This window comes from Pagrus major, chromosome 12 (genome assembly GCF_040436345.1).
Source record: "Pagrus major chromosome 12, Pma_NU_1.0".
NCBI lineage: Eukaryota > Metazoa > Chordata > Actinopteri > Spariformes > Sparidae > Pagrus > Pagrus major.
Window position 1 is genome coordinate 23,187,124 of NC_133226.1, and position 27,165 is coordinate 23,214,288.

The 27,165-nt window shown below is 42.8% G+C and overlaps 1 protein-coding gene across 1 annotated transcript in view; it reads left to right on the forward strand.

Annotated features, from left to right (window-relative positions):
- Positions 1 to 25,838, forward strand: part of arhgef28a (Rho guanine nucleotide exchange factor (GEF) 28a) — a 47,559-nt gene extending 21,721 nt beyond the window's left edge. The window contains exons 10-34 of the mRNA XM_073477898.1: positions 1,816 to 1,916; positions 2,571 to 2,842; positions 2,932 to 3,106; positions 3,201 to 3,312; positions 4,627 to 4,669; positions 6,672 to 6,795; positions 7,335 to 7,470; positions 8,090 to 8,145; positions 8,543 to 8,603; positions 8,728 to 8,866; positions 8,968 to 9,083; positions 10,058 to 10,198; positions 10,352 to 10,602; positions 10,701 to 10,826; positions 10,920 to 11,037; positions 12,085 to 12,339; positions 12,428 to 12,504; positions 12,653 to 12,831; positions 12,918 to 13,009; positions 13,131 to 13,316; positions 13,909 to 14,144; positions 14,884 to 14,931; positions 16,026 to 16,544; positions 18,147 to 18,432; positions 23,694 to 25,838. Coding sequence (XP_073333999.1) covers positions 1,816 to 1,916; positions 2,571 to 2,842; positions 2,932 to 3,106; positions 3,201 to 3,312; positions 4,627 to 4,669; positions 6,672 to 6,795; positions 7,335 to 7,470; positions 8,090 to 8,145; positions 8,543 to 8,603; positions 8,728 to 8,866; positions 8,968 to 9,083; positions 10,058 to 10,198; positions 10,352 to 10,602; positions 10,701 to 10,826; positions 10,920 to 11,037; positions 12,085 to 12,339; positions 12,428 to 12,504; positions 12,653 to 12,831; positions 12,918 to 13,009; positions 13,131 to 13,316; positions 13,909 to 14,144; positions 14,884 to 14,931; positions 16,026 to 16,544; positions 18,147 to 18,432; positions 23,694 to 23,869 — 4,025 coding nt within the window. The 3' untranslated portion in view covers positions 23,870 to 25,838. The remainder of the gene's footprint in view (positions 1 to 1,815; positions 1,917 to 2,570; positions 2,843 to 2,931; positions 3,107 to 3,200; positions 3,313 to 4,626; positions 4,670 to 6,671; positions 6,796 to 7,334; positions 7,471 to 8,089; positions 8,146 to 8,542; positions 8,604 to 8,727; positions 8,867 to 8,967; positions 9,084 to 10,057; positions 10,199 to 10,351; positions 10,603 to 10,700; positions 10,827 to 10,919; positions 11,038 to 12,084; positions 12,340 to 12,427; positions 12,505 to 12,652; positions 12,832 to 12,917; positions 13,010 to 13,130; positions 13,317 to 13,908; positions 14,145 to 14,883; positions 14,932 to 16,025; positions 16,545 to 18,146; positions 18,433 to 23,693) is intronic.
- The last annotated feature ends 1,327 nt before the right edge of the window (positions 25,839 to 27,165 follow it).

Sequence of the window (27,165 nt, forward strand, 5' to 3'; positions counted from 1 at the left end):
AGACTGCAGATTGTTCTGTGTTGCTCAAACTTACTGTTCAGCTAAATATTTTGGTCGTGAGGAGAGCGACTCGAGGCCACTGTGGTACAAAGTTGTCATCCAGAGTTATTGTTTTTTCCAGATCTGTTGAAATGATCGTAAAAGGGTTTCTCTGGTGTCACCGACATAAATCAGCACGTGTCGGTTATTGTTGGAGCGAGCCGACGTGACAATTAGTCTACCAGCTGAGCCTGGTGCTGCTTTAATCTGTCACCAGTTTTAAACGGAAAGCAGATTTTTTAGTATCTGTGTGCAAAGCTGCAAACACAGACGGTTTGATTCGGGCGATCAAAGCAGGAGGACAGAGACACATAGCGAAAACAAGATGAATATATTTATATATATAAGAAGTCTGCCTGGTATGTTTGAGCTCTGTGCTAATGGCTTCTCTGTGTGAGAGCAGCAGAGAGGAAATGCCTCTGTGATGCCCAGGATTTCCCTTACATTAGTGCAGGCATGGCTGGTCCAGACATCAAAGTCTGAGTGGAAGAGCACAGAGAGCTATGAAAATGGCTCCTCATCAGGGGAGGTACTTTTCCACATTGTTACAGCAGATATACCCTCCACCAGCCATGTCTGCAGTGGTACATAGTCTACAGAATAACTGTTAATATACTGCACACATTTACTCTACTCAGGCGCAGTACTGAAGTAATATTTTTAGGTGTTTTTACTTTACTTTATGCTGCTTTGCATTTCTGCTTTACTACATTTCAGAGTTAAATATTGTACTTTTTAATGGCACTATACATGTGTAATATATAGTTACGAGTTACTTTACAATTTAAGACGTGATAGACCGAATCACAATGTTTGTTTACAGTAACTTCCTCAGTTGTCATATTTCTTTACTCTTTGGTCTCTTCTTTAACCTTAAGTTGGTAAAAGTGTTGTTTTAATGAGATATGACAGCATTAAACATGCTCTTTAATATAGATGTATACACTTTGAAATAACATCATGAAATAAGACAGTTACACTTTATGTAAGCTAGTGTGGCTAAACTTAGTTAGCTAGTTAGCCAAAGTTAAAGGGTTCAAACCTAATCCAGGTGTGAAAATCGTGTTCCTTTTATTCTATTTATCAGTGTCACATAGAGATGGTGTACAAAAATAATGTTAGGCAAATAAAAGAGAGCATGACTCAACAATAGTCAATAAACTGCTTATTTTCCAGCGGACAGACGACCTGCTGGTAAGGCTGATATGTGGAGCTTTCTATGAAAACAAACCTTTAAAGGTCACACAGGGAGTACGTTTCTCATCACATTTTCCTGTCTTTAGTCTAAGCCTTGACATTCAAATGATGAAAGATCAATGAATTATGGCACCGTGGTCGACTAAGAAATGAAGGAAAACAGAGGGCTTATCACAACCGAAGGAAATATTATTCACCAATCTGATGTGATGTGTTTGTTCTCTCGGTTCTGGCTGTGTTTTCTTTATTAAACGGTTGTTAGTGTGTTTTTGTTGTCCGGTGTCAGACAGAGAAAAATGTTGTCTGGTATCTGGTTATCTCACGCTGCTCTGTATTCGACCGGACATTTAAGTATCTGGCTGATGTTAGGATGATTAATGGTAATAAAACGTGGCTCCTCACCGTGTTCTGAGACGGTAAATCATCCGGTGGAATAAAAACAAATTCCTGGTAGACATCTTTTAGAGTACAAAACTGTGGAGTAGTTGACAGTAGGAGACAAAGAAAAGCAGTCTGTTTGAATTATTATAAACTACACCGAAGCCATACTGAGAGATTGTGCTGTATTTTTTATGACAGTAAATGGGCATCCCATGCGGTCCAGTGGAGTCCAGAACCAGATCATCCAGAGTGCTGCAGACTCTCCGCTCTCCATGATCAACAGCAGCGATCAGACACAGGTCATAAATCATCCTGTTTTTAAACCCCAGAGTTATTACTGAATCTTTTCTTTTTGGCTTTTGTCAAGCTGTCTGCAGGTCCTTGAAAAGTCTTAAATTCAGTTTTATGTATATTAGACCTTAAAGGAGCAGTTCACCTGAAAATATAAATTCAGTCATTATCTACTCAAACGCATGCCAATGGAAAGTCGGGTTAAGTTTCAAAGTCAACAAAACATTTCTATTTGGGAGCTTCAAGCTTCTGGAGACTTGGATTATGCCAGACGAGATGAAAGGAGCCATTTTACGTTTTTCTTTTTTTTGGGTTATTATGAGGTCTTGCTTTACTTTTTAAAGCAAGTCCTCATCTTATTCAGTTGTTTGGGAGAACGCTGCACCACTGTTTTGCTGTGAAGCTCCAGAAATGGTTTGTGGACGATGAAGCTTCACCCGACTTTCCATCGACAAGAGGATGAGTAGATAATTTAGTCATTAAATCATCTTAAATTTGAATTTGTGAGGTCTTGATTGCGACAAAAAGGTTCTCAGATTTCATTTATTCTTCTTTTAATGTCTTAAAATTCGTATATGCTTATCTTGAAAGGGCCTCCAAATGCAATCAGTTCAAGTGTCTGATAGCTGTAGACACCCTGATTGTTTTTTTTTTTATCTTAGGTGGAAGATGGTGACATCAAGTATAGCGTCAGTGGAGTGACCGGAGACAGCACGGGGACAGACGGCAGGTTATGGGACGCTGTGGACTCAGAAGCTCTCCTGCTAGCCACTGACACTCCTCCACCATATTCAGAAGATTTCGACCCTCCCTCTGTATTCTTCTCTCCCCAAATCTCCCCCGCTGACCAGGCTCTCGCCAGGCTGACCTGTCCTGCCTCCTCTGATTCGACCAATCAGAGAGAAAGTCCGCCCATGGACACCTGCGACCTCAGGTATTACATGTCTTTATGTTTTCTACAATCAGAAGGCAATGCCGGTTGCGTCTCTGTATTTAACTTGTCTTTTGTTGCTCTCGTCCCAGTCTAGTGGCTTTGGAAGTGGACAGTGAAGAGGACAGCATTGAGCCAAAGTCTCTGCTTTCCCCTCTCTCGTCAGATGTCGACAAAAGTGAAGACAAAATGGAAACCGTTTGTCCCTCCCCTGACCTTCCTTGCACTCGCAGCCAATCTGCCTCAGCATGTGAACCCACCGTGAAAGTAAAAACACCATCCCAGGCTTGCACACATCACTTTTTATGCCACAAGAAGGCTTATGTTCCTGTTTTCAATTATTTTTGTTGTCCTTGTCTAGGAGTTGGGTGACCAGGGGATCCGACTGCGTTCGTATTCCTACTCTTCCTCCAAAATCAGTTTGCGTCCAGCTCGTTTCACCCGGGACAACCACACTTCAGAGATCAGCCCCGGTCAGTAACACTGAGACTTTTTACTCCCTCACGTAGTTTTTAGTCACGCATAACTAACAATGTTTCCATGAGCTAACTAACATCACTCGTTTGGGTGGCACTGATGGAGCGGTTGGTGCAAAAGCTGATTTTTTCACGTACTAATATAAAGTGCAGTCAACTCCCACTAAATGTTTACAGCTATAGTTACTCATTTTTGGGAAATTATCCTTTTTGTTTGTTGGCCAGACTTAGACGCAAAGATCAATTCCACCCTCTTGAAGCTACAGCGAGAGGAGGGTTAGCTTAGCTTAGCATGAAGGCTGGAAACAGGGGGAAACAGCTAGCCTAGCTCTGTCAAGAGGTGACAAAACCAACTACAAGCTAACTAACTAAGTTATGGTTTGACAAGGGGTTATGTGGCACTCTGCTTCTTGGCTGGTAGAAGTGACATCCTGGAGTTTTGTCCTCACCTTAAGGTTGTCATGATACATGATGCAAGAAATAAGTGCATTTCCCAAAATGTCACACTATTCCTTTAACAGTATTTTTAGTTTTGCTTTCGTCAAAAATATTCACAATGAGCCCACACCCCTGCATGAAAAAGTGATGAGAGAGCTCTCAGTCCGGAGTTGACTGTACGTGGTGACTGTAGCTGATGTGTGAGCAGCCACTCTGTCCACTGTGCCCCGTAGATGCCGTGCTCCACAGTGTCAACCACAGCCGATCTCTCCTTCAGGCCCTCTCTCTGTCTAAATCTCTGTCTCTGCTCCACCCTGGTAGTAAGTACCGGACACCTGCAGCCGTCACACTGCGCTAAGAGACCCAGCATAGACCCAGCATGCCGCTGTCAGTGTCGGCGCTTCTATGATGTATGTGTGTTTGTGCGGGCGGTCAAGGTTATTTAGCAGCTAAAATCATGAAACTAATCACCTTGGCATATGCTTGTATGTATGTCTGTGTGTGTCTCTTGGTGGTCAGCGCTTTGTGCCCGTCTGTGCTTCAGCTTTCTATGTGTCGTGCTGTCTTGGTTACGTACCTGCGGATCATCTCTGTTACTTTGCACAACAATGGAGGTGTGAGTCAGATGCAACCTCTCGCATGTAAATGAAACCTGAATGTCTTTTTTTTTATGTATTACATGAGATATACTGTATGTAAATATGTAATATTCACTCAATTTTGTTGCCAGTCATATTGAATGCGATTTGCTCTGCTGCCTGATTTAATACATTTTTTTAATGGGTATTTGATGCAACAAAGTGCTTTTCCTGACCATTTTTGGGTTCTTGAACTATTACTTTAAGATCTCTCTCTTCGTTCTTTCTGTCACAGAGCAAAGAGCCTCCAGTATATCAGAGCAGTCCCATGAAAAAAGGTATTTATGCTTCACTTTCAACTCATTTGAGTCTTGTTTGGATTTCGCTGTATTCCAGATGCCCTTCTATGAAATGACTCAGCCTTCCTCATTAACTCTTCATTAAAATGAGAGTACATTTAGTCAGATACATAATCTCAAGCAACATATGTGGGTAACCATGATGACTGGGTTGCCTGGTGACAGCCGGGAACTCTTCTGTCCTTGTGAAGAAGAGCTGGTTTTTCTGTGCGTTATTGGTGTTTTTATCCTTTCTGTTTTTTATTTCTAGTGACGCACAGATATCAGTGTGACCCTGAGATACTCCCAGCTCTGCTTTAGTAATGCACATTGCCTTCGCTCTGTTTATCATCAGTGGCCGACAGTGTCATCTTGCTCCTTGCAGATTATGATTTGGGTTTTGAAAGAGTGAGTCGTGTGTTAAACAATCACAAAACCTGACAGTGTTGCCGTATTTGGCCTCTGTCTGCTCTGAGAGGGGCACTGATTCAAAAAAAGGACATCCCTCCCTCTTCCTTTTCTAATCAGCAGCAGACTGATGCCAACTGATACAGAACTTCCTCTGCCAATTCATGTATAAATATCCTAATTGACCTGCCGCACTTCAGTAGCTCCCCCTAGTGGACAGAATCAGGGATAAAAGAAAGTGTGGAAGGCAAACGGCGAACATTATTACTTCCTATTGCGTCCTAGTGATCAACCCGACGGGTCTTTTTGGCTTCGTGTCAGTATTAAAACATCAGTGTGTGTCCGTGTGTGTCCGTGTGTGTGCGCTGTCCTCTGCAGGGAGATTAGGTTCCGTAAGCGAGCCCAGTCAGCTGATGACGAGGGCAGCATGGAGCTGGCAGAGTCCCTCCAACATCTCACCCTGTCTGAGTTCCTCAAAGAGTATGTGGAGGGGGTCGAGCCCCATTCGACTGTTTCTAGCATCCTTAACCATCCACTTCAAATCTGAAAGACACTAACCTTAATGGAAACTTACAGCACGTCCAACAACAACTACAAGCTCCTTATTGTTTTCCTCCCTTTTGTCTTGTGCGGTCTCATCTCCTCTCCGTGTTTTGACTCCTTTCTTCTCCTTGTTTTAATTTCCTCTCATCTGCTCTCATCACCTTTTCTTGTGCCCCCTCTTCTCCTTTCCTTGTTTGCTCTGCCCTCCTTGCCTCCTCTCCTTGTGCCATTACGTCTCCTCTCCTCTTCTTCTGCTTCTTACTCCTCTTCTCCTTTCCTTGTTTCCTTTACTCTCCTTGCCTTTCTTCATCTTGTCTCATTTCATCTCCTTTCCTAACCACGTCTCCTTTCCTTGTTTCTATTACTCTCCTTGCCTCTACTGCCCTCGCCTCGCCTCCTCTCCCCTCTTTCACTCATCTAGTCTCCTCTTCTCTCTCCTTTCCTAACCTCCTTTCCTCTCTTTATTCCCCCTCCTATCCTTTCCTTGTTTCCTATACTCTCCTTGCCTCCTCTCCTCTTCCTACTCTCTTTGTCTCCTCTCCTTCTCTAACAGGAGAACAAAGATTAAGTTGTTATTGTCTTTTAATAACAATATGCACTGAAAGTCATTGTCATGTTGCATGTATCCAACCTTTACTCTACTAATTTTAATTTACTTTTACAGCTCAGAGTTGCAGAGAATGAACTCAAAGCTGTTACGCCTCATTTAGTGACTAACAAAGTATTTTTTCTGTCAACAGAATTGTGTTTACGTTGCTTTCCCCAACATCTATTTATTATATTTCTGGATGAACTTGTACAGTTTGAACTAACAGCCCAGGTCGTGAACCCGTTATATGCTCGTGTTCTGTAAGCATATAAGAATTCAGCTGTACATTGGACCCTCTGCCTGTCGTATTTGCTTCCGTTGTCCTGTAGACTCAGCAAACATAAGATCAAGATGGCGTAACACGTCTGCAAACTAACAATGATTTTTTTCTTTTCTTTTAAGTTATAAAAACACGACCGGAAGGCGACAAATTGCGCTGATAGTGTTTTAATTTCCCTTCAGAATTGAAGAGGAGGAGCTGGATAAGTACAACATCCCGACGAAGGTGGAGTCAGAAAAGTACAAAGTCATTCGCACCTTCAGTTTTCTCAAGAGCAGGATGTCCAGTACACGCAACAAGACCAAGGTAAACCACAAACAGTGCACAAATCTAAATTTAAATTGACTCTTTATGCTGATCGAAGTATTGATGGTGGTAAATAAAGTACAGGCCGGTATCCACAGGTCCAGACTCAGTTACAGAATGTGTGACTTTGTCTTCCTGCTCTGTGGGAGACACAAGCAGGAAATGTTTCTGGGAATGACTCAAGGTCAGAGTGACAGACCAAACATGGTGTCCAGCCTCTTTCCTCTTAATGATTAATCCTCTGTTGTGTAGCCCTCCCCGACCTGCATCTGTTGTTTATGCTACGCTCCATTTCCTCGTCGGTGGACTTTTTCTTGCGGTCTGGAAAGATAAAGGCGGGGGGATTCCTTCCAGGCTCATATTTATTTACACCTGGGAGTTTACTCTGCTAATAGAAACTTGACAAAGATCCTCAGAACACATGAATTGAGGCCTGCTTGGCTCAGACGTCTTGAGCTGTAGTTGCCGGTCACGTTTTCTGTCTGTCTGTCTGTATGGCCTCTTTGTTTACATCCATGTCTCTGGCCTGGTTTTCAAAGGGGAAGGGGAAGGACAGAGACGGCAAGGATAGGCAGCTGAATGGACATCGGTTTAACACGGGCGCCTGTTTAGGCCCCACCGTGTGTATGGTGTGTAACAAACCGGCATCTGGAAAGGACCTGCTGCACTGCTCCAGTAAGTAATACTCCAGTGGTGGAATGTAACTAAGTAGAATTACTAAAGTAATGTGCTGTACAAATGTGTGTTGTCTTTTCCACTAGGCTATATCATATCAAATGGAGCTATTGTGCTTTCTACCACTACATTTATCTGTCAGATTTTTGACTTTTAAAGAAGCGTTGTGTAACAATTTGTAGCAATTTACACGTTTTCATTCCTTTTTTTTACTGACTGTGGAATTTTTCTGTGAAGGACTCGGGTCAGATTTTCTGCGACAGTCCAAAGGATGTGACTTTATGCACGTTCTCGGGTGACTCATCTCAATGCCTCTCTCCGCTTCGCTAACAGAGAGCAACAGTAGCTAATGTTAGTTTTAGTATTTGACATTTCTTACTACTTCTCAAATTTTTACAAATCAATCACTTAATGGAGAAAATAATCAACAAATTAATCCATGCTGAAAATAATTATTTTTATAACTCAACCTGAACCAACAACAGCAGTAAAATCCTGTTTTTACATCAATGCAGTAATGATAATTCCTGCTATACTGACTTGTACTTTTACTTAGTAGTATAAGTACTTTTACTTTGCGTACTGTTCATAAACTTAAAAAAATTTCTTTGTTTCCCAGGTTGCACTGCTATCGTCCATAAGGGCTGTAAGGAATCTCTGCCGCCATGTTTGAAAGTGAGTATTCTCTTTAAATATTGGGGAAACAATGGTTTCAACTGAGGTTGTCAAAAGTATTGATTAATTTTTTGTCACTTTTTGGATACATATTCAAAAACAAATACTCTCTGTTAGGACTGAAGAAAAAAAAAGATCAATAATCAGATTTTTTTTTTTCAACATAAGACATTTGATATGTGTGAAGGTTGTTAATAAAAAAAGAAACAGGGGAAAAAAATCATATTTTGTGTGTCTACGAACGTTTTTCTTATCTTTTTTTATACTAGTATTGTACCGAAGGTAAAAATTCTGTTATTGTGACGACCTTCGCTTGAACCACTTAATTCTACTGGAGCCTGTCCTTGTGTCACTTGTATATATTCTGTAACCAGCCTCTCTCATTTGTATTACTTAGAAACTTCAGGATAAGTATGCGGTCACCATGGTGAAGAACAGGACAGCATCCCTCCCACAGAGTGAGTTTACAGCACGAGGGGTCGACGCCTCGACGTCTTTTAACCGTGTTGTGTGTGAAACATCCTGTTGCATTGTGGCTTCACTGGTGATGATTATTATTAATTCTCTTTGCTTCTTGCAAAGACTTCACAGTGAGAGACAGTCCTGCTCCTCAGTGTGTCGTCCCCAGCTCTGCCTCTCTACCTGTCATGGCCCCCAAGGAGAGGAAAGACACTGCGACACAGTCGTGCCCTCTCTCTGGGAGTTCCCCCAACAGTGACAGGTCATACAGACTTTATAAATCACATATTAAGATGTGGGGACATTTGTAGAAAGAAAAAATGGGGGTAATGATGTCTATCCATGTTCTTCTCTGGGTAACAGTCGACTCAGTGAGAGTTCAGAGACGGAGTCTGATGTCTCGAAGGTGAACTGCCGATCAGAAGAGCTATTGCCGACTCCGGTGTCATCCACCTCAGCTGACTCGTCCTTTGGAGAAGGTAGGAGATGAATAAGGCTCATTTTCAGTTATTTACATGGATTTCATTTCCTCATGCATCCTGATATCGAAGTGTTTCCTGCTGAGGGACAATGCTCACTAATTTAGCCAGGCACAAGATCCTTTTGCAACCAGCGCAGCTCAGAAAATCATCAGATAACAGGAACAAAAGCAAAAAAATGCAACCAAGCTGCTGAGAATGCATCACAGTCTCCCTAAGTACTTTTACTAAGTACTTAGTGTGTTAGAATTAAAGCCACGTTACACTGGAAATATTCAAAGTAAGTTTTTCTTGCAGTGGGAAAAAAATGGCCATCTGATTTTATCACCAGCACTTAAATGTACCACAAGGAACTTTTAACTGGTTCTGAAACAGGTTACACAAGTCATAAAATTAAAACTATTTTTATGAAGGGCTGAGAATAAATTGAGGAATCTCACATCCTGAGGGAGGAAGCTGCTCTGTTAGTCTGGTGGTCATCATCATCATCATCATCATCATCATTGTGAAAAGGGGCAGCCAGGATAAACAAAACATACAAATGTAGCAGCTTTAAGTTCAACATGTATTTGTGGATGGAAGGTTGTATAAAGAGTCTCAAAAGATTACACACGAATGTAACACAGTTGATTTTATGTATTTATATGAACAGGAAGCTTTGAAATGCAAATGTTAATAGATTTTAACTTGAAGTTAGAAATACATATGTAGAATACTGACATTTATTGAAGCCAGGTGTTTGTAAAATGTGTTGAAATTTGCTTGTAGACTGGAAAAATGCAAAAAGTCACAAATCATCATACACATCTGTGACTCTTGTTTTTATGTGTGAATCATGAAACACATTCGTCACCAGTATTGAGTCTAATTTCTCTCTATATAATTAGCTTCAGGGATAAAGACGTAAACTGCGAAGTCTCTTCCCAGTAAATGTTATGAACACGCATTAATAAAACCTCTCTCCCTCTCTATAGACTGCGTGGATGCGTTTATCCACAGCGACATGTCGGCTGACGCTGTGGATTACGAGGCCGAGTCGTGGAGTCTGACAGTCGAGCACAAGTTCTGCAAGAAGCAGGACAAACGAGCTGTCAAGCGGCAGGATGTAATCTATGGTAAGCAGATGTCAGAGTTGGGAAAGAAAACCACTGGAATGTGTCACTTTCTGCCAGTGTCACCACACATATAACTGTCAGAAAATTGCTCTGGTTGAGTAACACAAGAGATTTATGTTTTTGTGACGCTGCATGTTTGAACCTCTGACGCAGAGCTGATGCAGACTGAGCTCCACCACCTCCAGACGCTTCACATCATGGCCGAGGTTTTCCGGCGAGGTATGAAGGAGGAGGTGCAGCTGGACACGGAAGCGGTGGAGCGGGTCTTCCCCTGTCTGGACCAGCTGCTTCTCTTCCACCACGCCTTCTTTGCCGCCATGAAGGAGCGGCGACACGGTTCGGCCCGGCCACAGGGACACAGGAACTACCTCATCCAGCGAATAGGAGACGTCTTGCTCCAACAGGTTAGCTGCTGGCCTGCTGGGACTACTTTTCACTCAGCTGTAATATATGGAGACCAGTGAGGGTGTGAATCACTGTATGTGTGTGTGCTTCTCTGCAGTTTTCAGATGAGAATAAAGAAAAAATGAAGCAGGTGTACGGAGATTTCTGCAGTCATCACAACGAAGCGGTCAGCTTTTTCAAAGAGCTCCAGCAGCACAACAAGAGATTTCAGACCTTCATTAAGGTACTTAACCTGAGCATCCCTTTTATACATGTATCCTGCTGTCAACCAAACTAGAACGAACTCTTCAATAACTCTTGATGTTTCTTTTTCAAGCAACAAGGTAATAATTCTCTGGTGAGACGGAGGGAGATCCCAGAGTGCATCTTGCTGGTGACCCAAAGGATTACAAAGTACCCCGTGCTGCTGGAGAGGATCCTGCAATACACTCAGGGTCAGTCCTCTGCTGCCCTCTGCTGGCTACACCCTCACATGGCCGTAGTAATAATAATAATGATGGTGACAAAGTTTATCTGTATGGCACCTATCAATAACAGACAAAAAAACGTAAAACACAACAATAAACACAGTAATGATGAATAAGCAGGCAGGCTTGAAACAATGGGTGATTAATAAACAGGTAAATTAGGACTTCACATTGAGCAGTGCAAGACATAAGAAAAGTTCACAGACGAGGTAAAGTTTCAAAGTTTTATTCATGTTATATTTGTTCACGTTCGCTGACGTCCTTCCTCTCTTTCTGACTCATAAAATGAATCATAGCGACAGGCTACTAAATGAAACATGCAGTTAAATCGCGTATTTGTTCAGGCTCGAACATAGTTGGAAACTTTTTGGGATTATGTAAGAAAACGTTTGTAGTGTAACAAAATGTGCAGGAAAGATCCAGCTCACGGGTGGCCAAACTGTTTCCCTTGGATGGCCAGAGCGGAAAATTAAAGTTGGGTCACGGGCCAAACACCTATTGTATTATAAGCTTTTTACCCCTCAATTATCTTCCCAGCCAATATTCTTGGGCCGGACCATGAAGAACTTTACAGCTGATAATTTAAATCTTAAAATTTATCCGAAAACAAATGGGCAGCCAGTGCAGGTCATTAGAACTGGAGTGATGTGTTCTCTTTTCTCGTTTTTTTTTAGAGGTATTGTTGCTGCATTTTGCACAATTTGATCAAGTCTTTTAATGATTTCTGATTTATACCTGTTAACAGACCATTGCAGTAGTCCAACCATAAAAAAATAAAAGCACAAATGACTTCTGAGTGTCATTAAAACTCAGCATTCATCATATCTGAGCAGTATTCCTCAGATAACATAACTGGGTGACCTCGTTAGTCTGTTTCTCAAAAAGTGAGGTTGGTGTGAAAGAGCACACCCATGTTCCTTACATTTAGGTCGACACAGCACGGTATCTCAGAAAGTATCTCAGCTGAAAAATTTCCAATTAACTCAAGATATCGTCTCCTTCCTGACTCCTCAGAGGAAACAGAGGAGCACGCCGACGTCTCCAAAGCTCTGGCTCAGATTCGAGAGGTGATCGCGGCAGTGGACCTGAGCGTCAGCGAATACGAGCGACAGCAGAGGTTACAGGAAGTGTGGAACCGCATAGAGAACCGCAGCTCAGCCAAGCTGAAGAACGGCCACACCTTCCGCAAGCAGGACATGATGGGGCCGGGACAGACGCTCAAACACCAGGGCCTGCTGCTGTGGAAGACTGCCACCGGACGACTGAAAGGTGAGGACGATTTATATGTTTTTTTTCAATCTATATGTTATTATCGCATCATTTTAACATGTTTTCTTGTTTTTCCTCACTTCCATAGACGTGCTGGCGCTCCTTCTCACAGATACACTCATCTTCCTGCAAGAAAAAGACCAGAAATATACATTTGCAACTGTGGTACGCATACATTTATCACAGTTATATTTAGTCTTGTTCTGCAACAGCAATCAGCAGATGTTACACCTTATTAACTGTTCTGTTTTATCCTGGGCCGTTATCACATCATGTTATATATTATTCCTTCACACTTTTTAATGCTCTTCAGGATCAGAAGCCTCCAGTCATCGCCCTGCAGAAGTTAATAGTGCGAGAAGTAGCAAACGAGGAGAGAGGGATGTTTCTTATCAGCGCGTCAGCCGCCGGGCCAGAAATGTACGAGGTTCACACATCATCCAAAGAGGAGCGAAACACCTGGATGAGGCTTATTAGAGAGGCCGTAGAGAGGTGTGTACAAGTCTGTATATATAAACATATATGAGTGTATAAATTGAGGAGGAGGAGGAGGATATTTTACTGTTTTCTCTGCTCAGCTGTCCCGAGGAAGAAGAGGAATACACAAGTGAGTCTGAAGAGGAGAAACGAGCTGCTGAGGCTCGCATTCAGAAGATCCACAAGCTCCAAGGTATTCACAACCTGTGACGTCATTTATTTGTTGTTCTTTCCTTCACAGTCTTGAATATGTGTTTCTTTGTTCAGAGTTAACAATTTACATAATGTGTGAACCCGGTGAACTTGTGTATCAGAGAGTCTGCTGAGCCGGGACCAGCAGATCTGCTCCAGCCTGGAGGAGAAGCTGCATGTCTACGCGGAGCTCTCGGCTCTGAGTGGGCGGCCGGACGGCTCTCCGGTCGAACCGCGACTGCTCGTCCAGCCGCACTCAGAGGAGCTGCCCCAGGCGACCGTGTTGCTGGCTGCAGCTCTGCAAGAGGGTGAGACATGTACTGCACACTGCACGAACAAACACAGTCATACAGAGTTTTGTGAGAAAGAAATTTAAAAAATTTAAATCAGATTTTATGCATAAAACTGAATAAATCATGTCAACACTTTACTTTAAATCCCAGTTTAACATTTATAATGAGAAATATAATATTAGAAAGTGTTACCTACAGTTCATGTAGCTATCTTAATAAAGGTCAGTTTTTTCCTGCAGTCATTACAGATTTACATCAGTGACATTCGTCCAGTCACAAGTGTTTCAAGGACATATTTAATCTGTGGTTTAAATTTATTTGGGATTTTTTAAGGTATATGGTGACAAAAGAACAATCAACTTATATTCCTAATATTTTCATTATCTCTTCAGCAATCTCAATAAAATAAGAAAGAAAAGGGACCATGACCAGAAAATATGAAAATGGTCAGCCATTTTTCACCACACTGCCTCCAGTATTTGTTTTGTCCCTGAAAGGATGTCACAAAATATTATTTTATGTTCGTCCAGAACAGAATTCCCACTCTTATTTTATTTGACCATCACACTCAGTTTCACATGTCTTTTTTTTTTTGTTTATTTTCCAGCTGAGAACCTTAAAGTCACGCTGTTGTCCAAGGCCTGTTCTCCATCCAGTCAGAGCTCGGACTCGGACACAGACTCTGTGTTTCCTCTCAGCCCTTCTACACCATTACAGCCCCCCTCAGACTCTGAGACCTCACCTGAAACCCCTGAAGCTGCGGAGGGAAGTTGGAATGATGCCTTTGTGCTCGAGTCCCCGACTCCATCTCAAAAACCGGACACGAATGACATCGACTTCAAGGTACAGCACGTTTCTGGTATATAGAATCTATTTAGCTTCATGGCCCTATGATATAAATAAAGGCTGTGAATTAATAGGTGTTTTTGAGTTAAATATTGATGCAGCAACATGATGTAATGTCTTTGCCATTACTGTGGTGGTGATGGTGGAGGTACAGCGGTATTGCGGAGGTATTATTGGTCATTACAGCCTCTCACAGGCTGCATTTGCACCTCGCCTCTTTCCATTTCTTCACAGATGTGTGGCTCAAGATTGCCAACAGTTGTTTTAATAATTCAGTGCAGCCTATTAGAATTACATTTCAGTCTTAATGTGATGAATCATTGATAAGCTCATAATAAAGGAAGAGGTCCATTTAGCTCCCGATGGTATTGCGCCATTAAAAATGGATATGGAGACATATTCCAATTACCTTGCCACAGTTGTGCTACCGTTTGCAGCTTTTTGTGACCTGTGAGGTAAATGACTCTGATAAGAGGGTATACTTTTCTTATATAGACTGCAATGTGATCATTTAAGCCCAAACAGTGCGGTAGCGCAGCATGTGGCCTCAAGGGGGCGCAAATGTTGCATGAATGCAGCTTCAGGGGAACTATTTTGACTTCCCTATGAGTAGATTGTAAACTGTAACTCAACTCAAACTGTAGCAGGGTATTTACAAGAAATGCTCAAAATCATGCTTTAAAAACAAAACAAGGTTGTTTATCTGCATGTCGTGTGTGATTCTGTCCACTAACAGGTTGCTCAAAGTGTCCAAAGCCTGACCCAGTTACTCTACAGTCTGCAGGTGAGTGCCTTTTTATGAATGGTGGAAAGAGCACTGAAAATCTGTGCTCAAGGACGAGTACAGCCTGCCGCAGAGTTTTGTATTTTTCTGTCCGTATGTCAGGTTTTCATTGGCCTTAAGATGAGACAAGATGATGTGTACCTTCGTTGATCCCCCGTAGGAGAAACTAAATTTGACACAGCAGCACAATGGAGCAAACAGTGTGCAAAGAATTACAAAAAGTAGCAACCCAAGATAGGAACTGACTAAAAGAAAAATGTATTGATATAAAAATATACTCAAATAAGATAGAATACAATAGAAATGCTATTACACAAGATGGTTCTGTGTGCTTATTGGCTACAAAAATGCAAATGAAAGGTTAAGATATCGATATCTAATCGTGCTCAGTGATCAATTATGATTTTAAAAGTAACTAAGTAGATTACGTGGTGCAATGCATACTTAAGTATGACTAAGTTACAGATAGAAAAAATACTGTAATGTGAGTAGTTGTAATTAGTTACTTCCACCCCTGATTATTTTATGAAGCTTCTTTTTATCCTCCTCACCGACCTCGTCTGTACTGCAATCCGATCAGCATTTCAGCAAACAAACAAACCTCTTCCTCTCTCTGGGAACATGCACATATGCCATGTAAGGCTTTAGTATACCTGCACACTCCAGCTTCTGCATACACAGCACCGAGTCTGCAGTGTTTGAAACCAAAGGAAGCGACATGAGTGAGAATCCCACGGGTCTTTTTTCTGCTGAGAGACATATGAGGGTCTTTTGTTTCACTGCGTACACACACACACGGCTCAGTCTTTGGTATAAAATGTAAATTCCTGCAGGGAGAACATATGTGTGTATTTGCATGACCTCACCTGTGTGAGTTTTATGCTTTGATCACAATGATATTTTCATATTCAAAGTTGTTGTACATGAACCTGAAACCTGCACTTCTGCCTGTGGCAGTGGCATCATTTCACCTTGTAAAGAAATGCTGTTGCCTACACGCATCATTTCCGTCTCATTTTGCGATTCAAATCACCTCCTCCGACTGCATGTTGTGAGGATGCCCTTGTGGTTAAAGTGGTTTTGTTCTATGCCAGGCGGCGGTGACCATCCAGGACAGCTGCTACGAGGTCCAGAGGCTCCTCCTCCAAGAGAGCGGCCGTCCGTCCCCCCGCGCCCAGCGACCGCACCTTCCGAGCATCCGGGGCAGCACCCTGCAGGAACAGGAGAAGCAGCGTAACCTGGAAAAGCGGAAGGAGGAGGTGGTGGCGGCTCAGCGGCTCCAGGAGCGACTCCGCCAGGAGAAGGAGCGCTGGGAGAGGGAGTGCCAGGCCAGGGAGAGCCAGCAGGGGGAGCAGGAGAGCAGGCTGGAGGAGAGGGAGAGGCAGTGCCACCTGGAGGCGGAGAGGCTCAGGCGTGACAGGGAAGAGTTAGACGAGCAGCTGGAGGAGTACCAGCAGGGCCTGGAGCGGCTCAGGGAGGGCCAGAGGAACGTGGAGAAGGAGCGCGAGCGGCTGGAGAACCAGCAGAAGCTGCTGGAGACCTGGAGGCACGGCCGGCAGAGGAGTCTGCCCACTGTGATCCCACACATGGTCATCCCTCTAGATGGGCAGCAGGTAGGGGAGACACACAACTTTAACTCCTGTGTAATCTGAGACGTTTCTGGCTCAGTAATCCCCCTCTGACTAAATCTCTTGACCCTGACACGAGTGTGAGGTAAAAATGAAGTGTTTATGGAGTATTTCTTGGCTTAATAAAGGAGCTTTTCTCAGCCTGAGTTACGCCGGTTGACTCATTTACACAGAGCAGCTCAATCCCCTCTTGATGTACAACCTACGATAATGAGAGCAATTTCAGCATCATTTGTCTTAGTGCTCCGGCAGCTCCACTCACCAATAAACATCTTCATGATTGATGATAATTAAACCGTTGCAAATAAAAGCTCCGACAAAATAATTAAAACCAGAGGCACGCGGCCCGAGAAACCAATCAATCGTGTCCGAAAGGGACTTAAATTATCGACACTTTGTTTGAAAAGCACTACAGTGAAATGTCCCCCGCAGCTGGAAAGCACGGAGGATAAAGGCTGCACTGTTCTCCGTGCCCTTTAAGACTCAATGTACCTCACATTCACAAGCAGCAGTGGTGAAACTAAGATAGCGCATACATCTCTGTGAACCTCTGCTGGGCACGGCTTCGGCTGCTCAGTTCAGCAGGTGCGAATGTTCAAAAGACGCACACAGGGAGCACTCGAATGGACAGACAAATGAGCAGACTCATGTTACAATATTCCCTCTCTCCCTCGTTAATTTACACACCACCTTGGGCTTTTTACAGGCCAGACGTGATGAGGCTGTCCTGGCTCTTTGTGGACTTTATTTATTTCCATTCATCTATTTTAGTCGGCGTGGAGGCTGCATTAACAGCAGCGGGCTGACAGAGGCGTGCGGAGGCAGCGGCGGTCCTAATGTTCCCATGCTAATGCTTTAGCCAGAGGCAGCGGTTCACAGGGTCAGAGACCGATCGAATGACACACACACACCAGCTCTCAGGTCGTCTCTAATTAGCTGTGTTGCCTCGGCTCAGCAGAGGAAAGGAGGCCATGTTGAAGTGAAGATGGGGCAGGAGAGAGGGGGTATTTAGAGCTGCAGCACTGAGAGCTTCCACCGTACATTGAAGGGTCACTCCACCCAAACAACAGAACATTTATTTTACATGGGCACACATTTCCATAGAGTTTTACCTACAAATACATTGTGTTGTGGAGCTCAAAGAATTGAAAACATTACAGCGAAGTGGTTGTTTTTCAGAAATGGCCTCTACATTACTCAGGACAATACACAGAACACACTGTGAATATTTTATAATGGGAACTAGGGCTGTTATCAGCAATCAAATGCATCTTTAACTTTATTTGTTGTGTATTTTGTCTCTTTTTTGGCAAATTAATTATTCTCAAAATACGAAATTAGGGAGGAGGAGAGAGTCTGTAACATTTAAACATCGAGAAATCCAATTATCTCAAAATGACCAAGTAAAATAGACTATGACATTTATTTATTTGTACGAGCTGAAAAACTTTAACAACTTAAAATTATTAGTCTACTTTAATTGTAATCAATTTCCTGACTCTTTTTTTTTTTAAAGTAAAGTCAACGTTGAACTATTTACAGTGTGATTTTTATCCTTGACAGTGACATTTGCTTTCCCTCCCTCAGGACTCGGCACCGACTCAGTCCACGGACCACGCTGGTAACGGCTCCGTGTTTGTGAATGAGGCTGCGCTCGCCGGCACCAGCGTCAACAACCGTCACGTCCACCACAAAAAGAATGACCCCAGCGCGCACAATTGTCTCAACACCCTGCTGGCAAGATCCAACAGCAGACAGACCCCCGTCGCTAAGACTCCCCATGGTCCTCAGTCAGACGCCCAGGGGTGGGTGATGGGGACAGGTTACCTCTACAGCCCTGCAGGGAGGCTGGAGCTGCAGCACACGCCCAGTGGTGAGTATTACCAACAAGTTCATGTTTTAGCATGAGGACTCAGATTTGATACATGGTATTTCAGATAAATGAATGTGTGTGTTCGTCTGTCTAAAGCTGTAATTTATGATTATTGTATTACCAGTTAATCTGCTGATTATACTCTCGATAAGTCGCCTGTTGCAGTGTCCTGAAGAATGATTTAACCACCCGTATCTGCTTAGCCATAATTTAAGATAACTACATTTAGAATCTGCATCAAATTGTACTCGCTCATAGATACCACCTTTTCATCAAGATCCATGCTTTATTCCCTTAGAAATTAACGAAAATGTTGAAAACACCCTATCTTGCGACCTTTATGCCTTTATCCAGATCCGCATCTGATCTGTAGTTTTTGTGTAATCCTGCAGACAAACCAACAAACCAACCAACCATGAAAACATAACCTCCTTGGTGGAGGTAATTAGCAAATCCTCACACACGAGGCCAGAGTTACAGAAAATATTTGGTGTTTTTCTTTGAAATAAACAATTATCATCAATTAACTAATTGTTGCAGCTCTAGTGTTGACACATTTTTGTAAAGACAATAACTTTTGCAGCAATTAAAGTTAGAGACTACAGCTACATAGAAGCAATGAAAACCAAAAGTGATTTGCATATTAATGAGGAAAAAACATTTTTTTTTAACTATTTTTTTTTTTTGCTATCAGGTACCATCTGTTAAGGGAAAAATCACTAATGAATGCATAAAGTAGCTCAATTACTGATTTTCATTAGTGGTTATGTTTAATATCCTGTGTCTCAGTGCTAATCGCTTGTTATTACACAGCTCAAGTGCCTCTCGTATTGGACAGTAGTGCGCCGTTATCATCCCGTCTCTGCTGCTCAGCGTAAAATGAAAAATCCGCTTCCTGTGAGAACGTAAACAAACCCTCCGCGTACTCCACACACACACACACACACAGTGCTCTCAAGGCTGTATCCCTGGTAAGGCCTTGTCCGTCCTTCCTCTCAGTTAATCAGTGTCTCCTGACAAAGAAACCCCCCCCCCCCCCCACCCCCACCCCCACCCCACACCTGCACCGGCGGCCAGCCTCACCTGCCACAGGAAAAGAAAATCAATGGTTCCTCTATCTATCGACTGGCAGGGCAGACAACGGCATGTGAATCACAGTTCACAGGCGATGGCTGACTGATTGGGACATCGATCTGAAAAAATCTTTATAAAACTCATTACAGCATGACTTGTCATCGCATCAGGCGGAGGGGTGGGGGAGGGGTGCGAGGAGGGAAATGAGAGATGCGGACACGTATTAATCTAAGTTTCACTCGCGAGGTGTCAGCTACATTCTCACGATCGCCCATCCCCATTCCTAATCCATTCTCGCACCAGTTCATTGTCATATTTGTGGCAGGCGGGAGAAAATTACAGGTTACACGTGTCCTGTCCCTCAGATGAGTTTCTGGTATTGTTTACCTGCTACAGACGGCAGCACAATCTCTTCCACATTGATCAGCTTATTAACCTTTCCTCATTATTGAGCACACGCGAGCCCCGGTGAAACCTGAGTCACTTGTTAACAAGCCCGGGGTGTATACATGTCTACAAAGCGGGGTGTGTTTCAGTTGACATCTAATCCACAATGCACTCCTCAGTTGATCCCGCGAGGGCCTGCGTTTCCTCCTCTTCTTTCAGCTGCTCCCCATTAGGGGTCGCTACAGCGGATCATCCGTCTCTATCTCGCTGGCAAACCCTCACTCAACCTTGCATGGATTTGTGATCCGCATATTTTAGAGGCTTTTTACGCTGGATATCCCTCCTGATGCAACATTTATCTGGGCTTGGGACCGGCCATTTGGAACACACTGGCTTGTGCAATCCCAGTAGCTGGGGAGGAAACGGGGATTTTCTAAAATTGCATCCGAGTTTCCCTCACTTGCGTGTTTTCCTTAAGTCTTAATCCCTCCATCAAGGATACATGGATAGACACAGGAAACTATCCAAAGAGGGAGGAAGTATGGGTTAAAGGCTATGTTCACCCAAAAATGAAAATTGAATCATGTTCTACTCACTACTGCCGATGGAAAGAAAAAGTGTGCAGCATTCTCCTAAACAACTGAAGTAGATGGGGACATAATCCATGTCTCTGGAAGCCCAAAATTAAAATTTGAAAAGACATTACTTATACCCTTTTCTAAGCTGAAATCTTCACTGTAGCTGCTAAGCTAAAAGCGCAAGCACACTTATATCTGAAAGTAAATATGAAGTTACAGCCAGGAGAAAGTTAGCCTAGCTTAAGACTGGAAACAAGGGGAGACAGCTAGCTTGGTTATTGAGAGACATACACTTGTATCTGTAAATTACAGCTAGGAGACAGTTAGCTTGGCATGACGATGGAAAGTCACGCACCCCGTCTGCACGAGCTCGACATCAAGGATGTAAATATTTTCTTTTCAAATCTACTCTGGATGGATTACGGCAGGCGCGCTGCAAAACTGTTTTGCTGTGAAGCTCCAGAAATGTGTTGTGATTTTCCAATGGCATGAAGTTGGTTAGATAATGACTGAATTTTCATTTTTCACTTGGTTCTTTTCCTTGCAAGAAAACCACGTGAAGAGAGGGGAAATGAGGAATGAGGAGTGTTTTAAGAGTAATGAGACGTCCTTTTCTCTGAAGCATTTCTTATTTCTTCGTCGTGGGTGGCCTTCAGCTGCAAGTCCTTAGTGAAGGCTGCTCTCGTGTAAACTTTGGGATGGCCGACAAGATGGTGGACCAAGGAAGGAAATATCAAAATAAGAGACTTCGGATTCAACCCGGCCTCTCGCCCAAGAACACTTCTACATGTAGACAGGAGGAGGTGGAGCTCACTCTACCTCACAAGCCCTGACACTGAAAAATGTTCCTCAATATTCACATAGTTTCTCATTACGTTTAAAATTGCTATATGGAGTCATTTCAGTGTTTTATGTGCAATCTCAGGTTTTAAGACCTCCTTTACGACCTCATACCGGATCACTCGCTGCCTGGTATGTGCAGGAAACCTGGTATCTCTTTTTTGTCTTCGTGTGCAAAGAAAAGGAATCTCTTTGAAATGCAAATTCAGCATTGTTCCGTCAGTCACATGGATCAAACTATGATCTCACTTCTCATCCTCAAGGTTTCTTCTCATGCACTCACGCACGCACATACAGACACACACCCCTTTTTTTTTTCGTTCAGTGGATTTCCATAAATTGTTCCTGCACAATGTAATCTCGGGGAACCAGTTGGATGGAATTTTCTGAAACGACGACTCATCTGATGAGTCGCATCGGGTTTTTTTGTTGCTCACCTTTTCATACAAAGGCTGTGAAAGAGAGTGTCGTGAGAAAGAACAAGAAAAGAGATGGTACTCTTTACAGTATGCAGATTAATTCACCACCTAGTATGTTGCATGATGCACAAACCTGATCTGTGACTTTTAACAAAAGCGTCGGCCTGCACAGTAAAGACTAAATTATACTAATGATCGCTCAACATTGAGATTATGACTGGATAAGTGTAGAATGATAACAAAAACCTTTTTTGTTGCACCAGAGCAGAAATTTAATAATCGTAGAAAAGACACAAAATAAAGATAATAAGCACAGTGAATTACAAATAATCTATCGAGCACAAAGAATCCCCTGTGTATATTTTTGTTTGCCAGCCATGTTTTATAGTCTTGTCCAGAGGGATTTATTCAAATTCAGAGCGCAGGTGTCACAGACCAAACCTTTCCTGTATTGAGCGGTATTTACATAGCATCCATTGATCCTGGTGGCCTACATTTTTCCCGAACAGACTGGTTTCTGTTTGCCACAGTTGGGTGACCGTGCCAGACTGAGATATTAAAACACAAATATTTTAAGGATCATCACACTGACACCAAAACCAATTCATCTCCTAGTAACAAATAGTCTGACTGGCTTTTCTTTCATATGACATCAGCATTTGTCAGTGAAATTCAGTTTGTGGACGTTCCAAGACACGTGAAACTAAGGCTGCACGATTAATCAAGATAATGTTGAAATTGCAGAAATGGCCAAGTGCAATATCCAGATCACAAGGTAAAAATGCTGCAGAGACACCCTGGCCTTGAAATCCTGTTTTCCAGACGTAAGAAAACATGTTTGTTCGGCACAGACCCTGACAACTGTCACATCTTCATGATTTTAATATTCCCACAAATCAGACAAAACCGAGTGGGGAACTCGACTGAACAGTAGATGAAATAGAATAAAGTGCATTACTATTTTAATGCTTGAGACAGAAAATAACACCTGTATTCAGTCTCTCTTCTAACGTCCTACAGTCTTAATAAATCACGCTTTGTTGCCGTCTTTACAACAGAATACATGTTCCGTCTTTGTTGTAACATTTTAATAACGCTAAAAAAAATGGTATTGCTTCATGGATAACGCTCTGAGACAGAGATGGAGTGTTTGTGTCGTCTGACTGCACACTGATGTCTCATCTATCAGAGGCTGGGCCTATATGGTGGCTAACAGAGCCACTCTAACAGACTCTTATATAATTAATCAAACAGAGACACTTTCCTACAGGGACACAATGAGGCAATTTATAGTTCACGCCATCTGTTACCATGACAGCACACCTGCCCTAATGCTAGACAGCACCAACCGTACAGCACACAAATGTAAGAATGGAAGCACAAACACACACACTCTCCTTTGGATCTTCTTTAACTGACTAATAATGTTCTTGATCCTCAAAAACACTCCAGCAGGTCGTTTGTCTGCCAGCTCACAGGTCTGAGCCCATGTTATCTGGGTGAAAGTTGAGTTTTTTCTTCATCCTTCCTCATTTCCTCATCTCTCCTTGTTAACCGTAAAGTGTGAGGAGGCGGATGTCATCGAATCCCGACCATGACGATCGATCGCGTTGACGAAGATAATGATAAAAGTGACACCTCTGAGTAGAGTGGCTATGACGGATAGCGTGGAAATCTTTTTTTGTTGTTGTCATCCTCAGTCTCGTGCTCGGGTTGCAGCGGGCTGAGCTGCAGCAGCTGTGGTTGATCTATATGCAGTTAGTGATTAGATGAGTGGGCTAAACAATTAGACTGAGCTCATTAAACAAGTGGCTGCATGTCCCATCCTGGTGATTATTTAGCAGTGATTAGTAAATGATGAAGTCTCCTCAGTTTTAGTCGGTAAGTGTATCTAGAGCTGCATTTCTTCTCCTCAGACTGCACGAATAAATGTGGTATTTTTTTTGTGTGTGTGCCCACTCAGATCAAAACAGTCACAGCTACATCGGGGAAACCTGGCCGTCGACAGCAAGCGGAGCTGACCCTTATCCGGTGCTCCCGCATCCCAGTGACCCCCAGCTGGACCTCAGCGCTCTGGTTTCCTTGGAGACGGACAGCGGAGGGGAGGAGGGCGGCGAGGAAACCATCGTGTACCTCTGAATGTTGATAAATTTCAGACTCTAAAAAGCCGACCCAGCACTTGGAGAAAAAAAAAAAGATAAAGACGTTCATGAAGCATCAGGATTCGACCTGGGGTGGCTTCAGAAAGCATTTCTCTCTTTCACAGTCTTGTGTCATGCATGTTTTTATATTTTGAAGATTGTTTTTGCGGTCTGTTTTTTGTAAAGTGTATAGTTTAGAGAGAGACAGATAAAGAAACTGAGACTCAATCTCAGATGTGTCATGCACCTTAGCTCGAGGCTCCACTGGGCGCTCGATGTCTCTATATTTTCTGTTTCTATCGACTGGGTCCCCGCAGATAAACATTTCCCCCTCTCTTTTCCTCTTCACTGTCCCTCCCACGCTGCCTTCCTTTCTCAGGTTCCACATATCTTGTCCCCGGAGCGCTCTATTTATTAAATTTACCACAAAAGGAGAAAAAGCGTGAGCCTAATATCAGCGAAAACATCGGGCTGCATCTCTCTAGCGAGTGATTGCGTCGCAGTAAACTGCCCCTCATTCATTCATCAGACAGGCTCTGTTTATGTACAAGCCGAGCACAACGTGAAGCACAAAACATCAGGATTGAAAGATGAGGTGCGACAGCGTCAGCACCATGTTTTTCAGACTGCCTGTGGCCATCGTTTATTTTTCTCTATCTATAATATAGCATGTTTTTCTTGATGGCACTTGAGTAGTGGTCAACGAAAGCGGCTGTAAATATTCTCTCTGCAGGACGAACGAAGAATAGATGCTGACAAAGTTCCACTTCTTTAGCGGTAAACAGATTCAATTTCCTTTAAATTCTTCATAATAAAAGTCCCCATTGTTCAGTTATTTAAAAGCTTTTACTCTAAAGCAGCAAAATCAGGAAATGTTAGCACAAATCCTGAAACAGCTGAAAGTGCACACAGTGAAACAGTTCAGCCGACGTCTGAAAGTACAAACAGGGATGCTGGAGAGAAACTTTTCACAGCGCAGAAGCTACAAAATTACGGCGAGCTGAACACACCGAGGCTTCGAAAATGTCTCTTTGGTTTCCTGCACGGACATGAGTTGAGTATCTCAACACGTGCTGTGGCGTGATGTGGCTGAACTCGACGGGGTAAAAACTGGCAATGGCAAACGCAAATCAGTGCGGCACGGTTGTCAGTGGAAAAGGCCCGCTAGCCACTAGCATAGCTGTAGACCATGAATGTTGTAATGCAATGCTCAGCCTCGCTTTCAGTTTCGCCGTCTTTCAATTCGGAATTTTTGATCCATGGAGTGTTTCAAAGTCTTAAAACTTCCCTCAAGCCGAGAAAAGCGATTTTAAAATCTGTGATGTCATCACAACTTAAAAGTTTAGGCGGGAACTTGTGAGCGAGGCAAACGGGAGAAACACTACTGCACATATTCTGTGGGTCAAATGAACCTCAGAGTAAACCGGTATCCAGATCTTATAATACATCCAGGCTGTAGACTCTCTTTTTCGCCCATCTTTACTTCATTCAAGCTGTAAGAAGTGGAAGATATTGTTCTGAAATAATCTTCACAAGCACCCAGAACGATATGAAGTTGCCTTATTAATACTTTCTTGCTCTTGTAAAACTATTACACTTGAATATTCATGTGGCATAATTACATACTGTCTCTCATGGGCATTTATTTGTGTAAAGAGCTCCCTGTGCCAACGCTTTAGGTGTCTCTTGATGTTTTTTTTTTACAGACACTATAAAAGCTGAATTGGTTTAAATACTGTTGTAGTTTCCTCACGGGACAACAAGGCAGTGGCAGTATTTTTTGTGATTTTAGCACCATGTATATATGTTTGTGCCTTTTATTTATTTATTACAGTACCAAGAGTTGTAATGTTTTTCAGTGCTTTGTTGAAGGGTTGTATTGTACATACATGAACAGGTGTGTTTTTTCGTTCAGTTCCTCCTCCTGTGTGCCGTCTTGATAAAAACGACTTTTATTGAACTTGAAACGGTGGCTGTGTTTTTCTTGAGGCTATTAAATGAGGCTCAGTGAAGGTGTCGGCGCAATAAAAACCACAAAACTGGTTGAAACACAAACACAATGCTCACCTCGGGTTTATGGCCCCGGTCCGAATGTGAAGCGTCTCCAACAGCGCAAACAGATGTGTGGAGTGAGCTGCCTGTTCAGTTGCCAGCAGTGACAGGTGGTACACCAGGTGCGTGAATGTCAATGGCTTCCTGTCTGACTGCACCTCACAAAGAGCACAACAGGATTGGATGAACACAATATGTGGCGCAGCAATTACCAGCCAGCGGTAGTCACCAAAACTTGCGGGTCATTTCACTCTGGAAAATGTCTTGATGCACTTTAATGGTTATAGGGTTTCCCACCAGTGACAGCCCGTCTCTAAAGGCTAAAAATAAAAACAGACACCTCAGCTGGAGCTCCCAGGCTTTTCCCTGACAGCATTATTTCATATGCTCCACCTGAGTCTCTGTCGCGCTTCCCTTTTTTACACATCAGAGCAGATGCCTGAGATCGACAGGGTCCCTGCTCTTCCCCACAATGTGCACCTTATTATTTCACAGCGGTGCTGCTTGTGAACGCCCCCTTCATTCCATGTCAGTCCTTTTATTTGTAGCTTATTAAATGTTGCTGTATAAAAAAGGTCATTTACAGAGAAATCCAGTGTAATTCACGTCTTAATTACCGTGTATACTAATGTGTATTCATTTTAATAATTTCACTCAGACTTGATTAGACCTAATACTTAATCAGGCCCTCCACACTGCAGTCTAATGAATGAGGTTAGAGTGAATGAGGGCTGGATGAAAGGTTCTTATTAACATGTAGAGGCAGATGCATATTTTTCTTTTTTATTTGGATCACCCTCGTATCCATCTACAGGTTTATTTTTTATAGTACCAGTGCACCTACTTTGAACTGACTTAACATGAATCATTCTGGGTTGGGGTTAACAAGATAGAAACTTTTCGGTAACATATTCTAGTGGAGTTCCTCAGGGGTCAGTTATTGGACATCCTCTGTTCACTCCTTTCTACCTCAAATCATGGGAAACAAACTCTGTGATCGCAGTTGTGCGGGCGACGATCCAATTTAACATCAGTTTCACTGAGTGGTTAGTATCCCGAGACAAAGTGTTTTAAAATGTACTCCACTGTCACCTTAAAAAGGGGATGTTTGTAAAATATGACCAGAGTTTTTGTTTAAAACTTTCAAAAACAGTATCGACAGAGTGTGAAGACACAAAAGTGTTGATGTTATGCCAAAGACCCTGCCCATCCTGTCTCCTACTACTTATACTAGTATGAGTA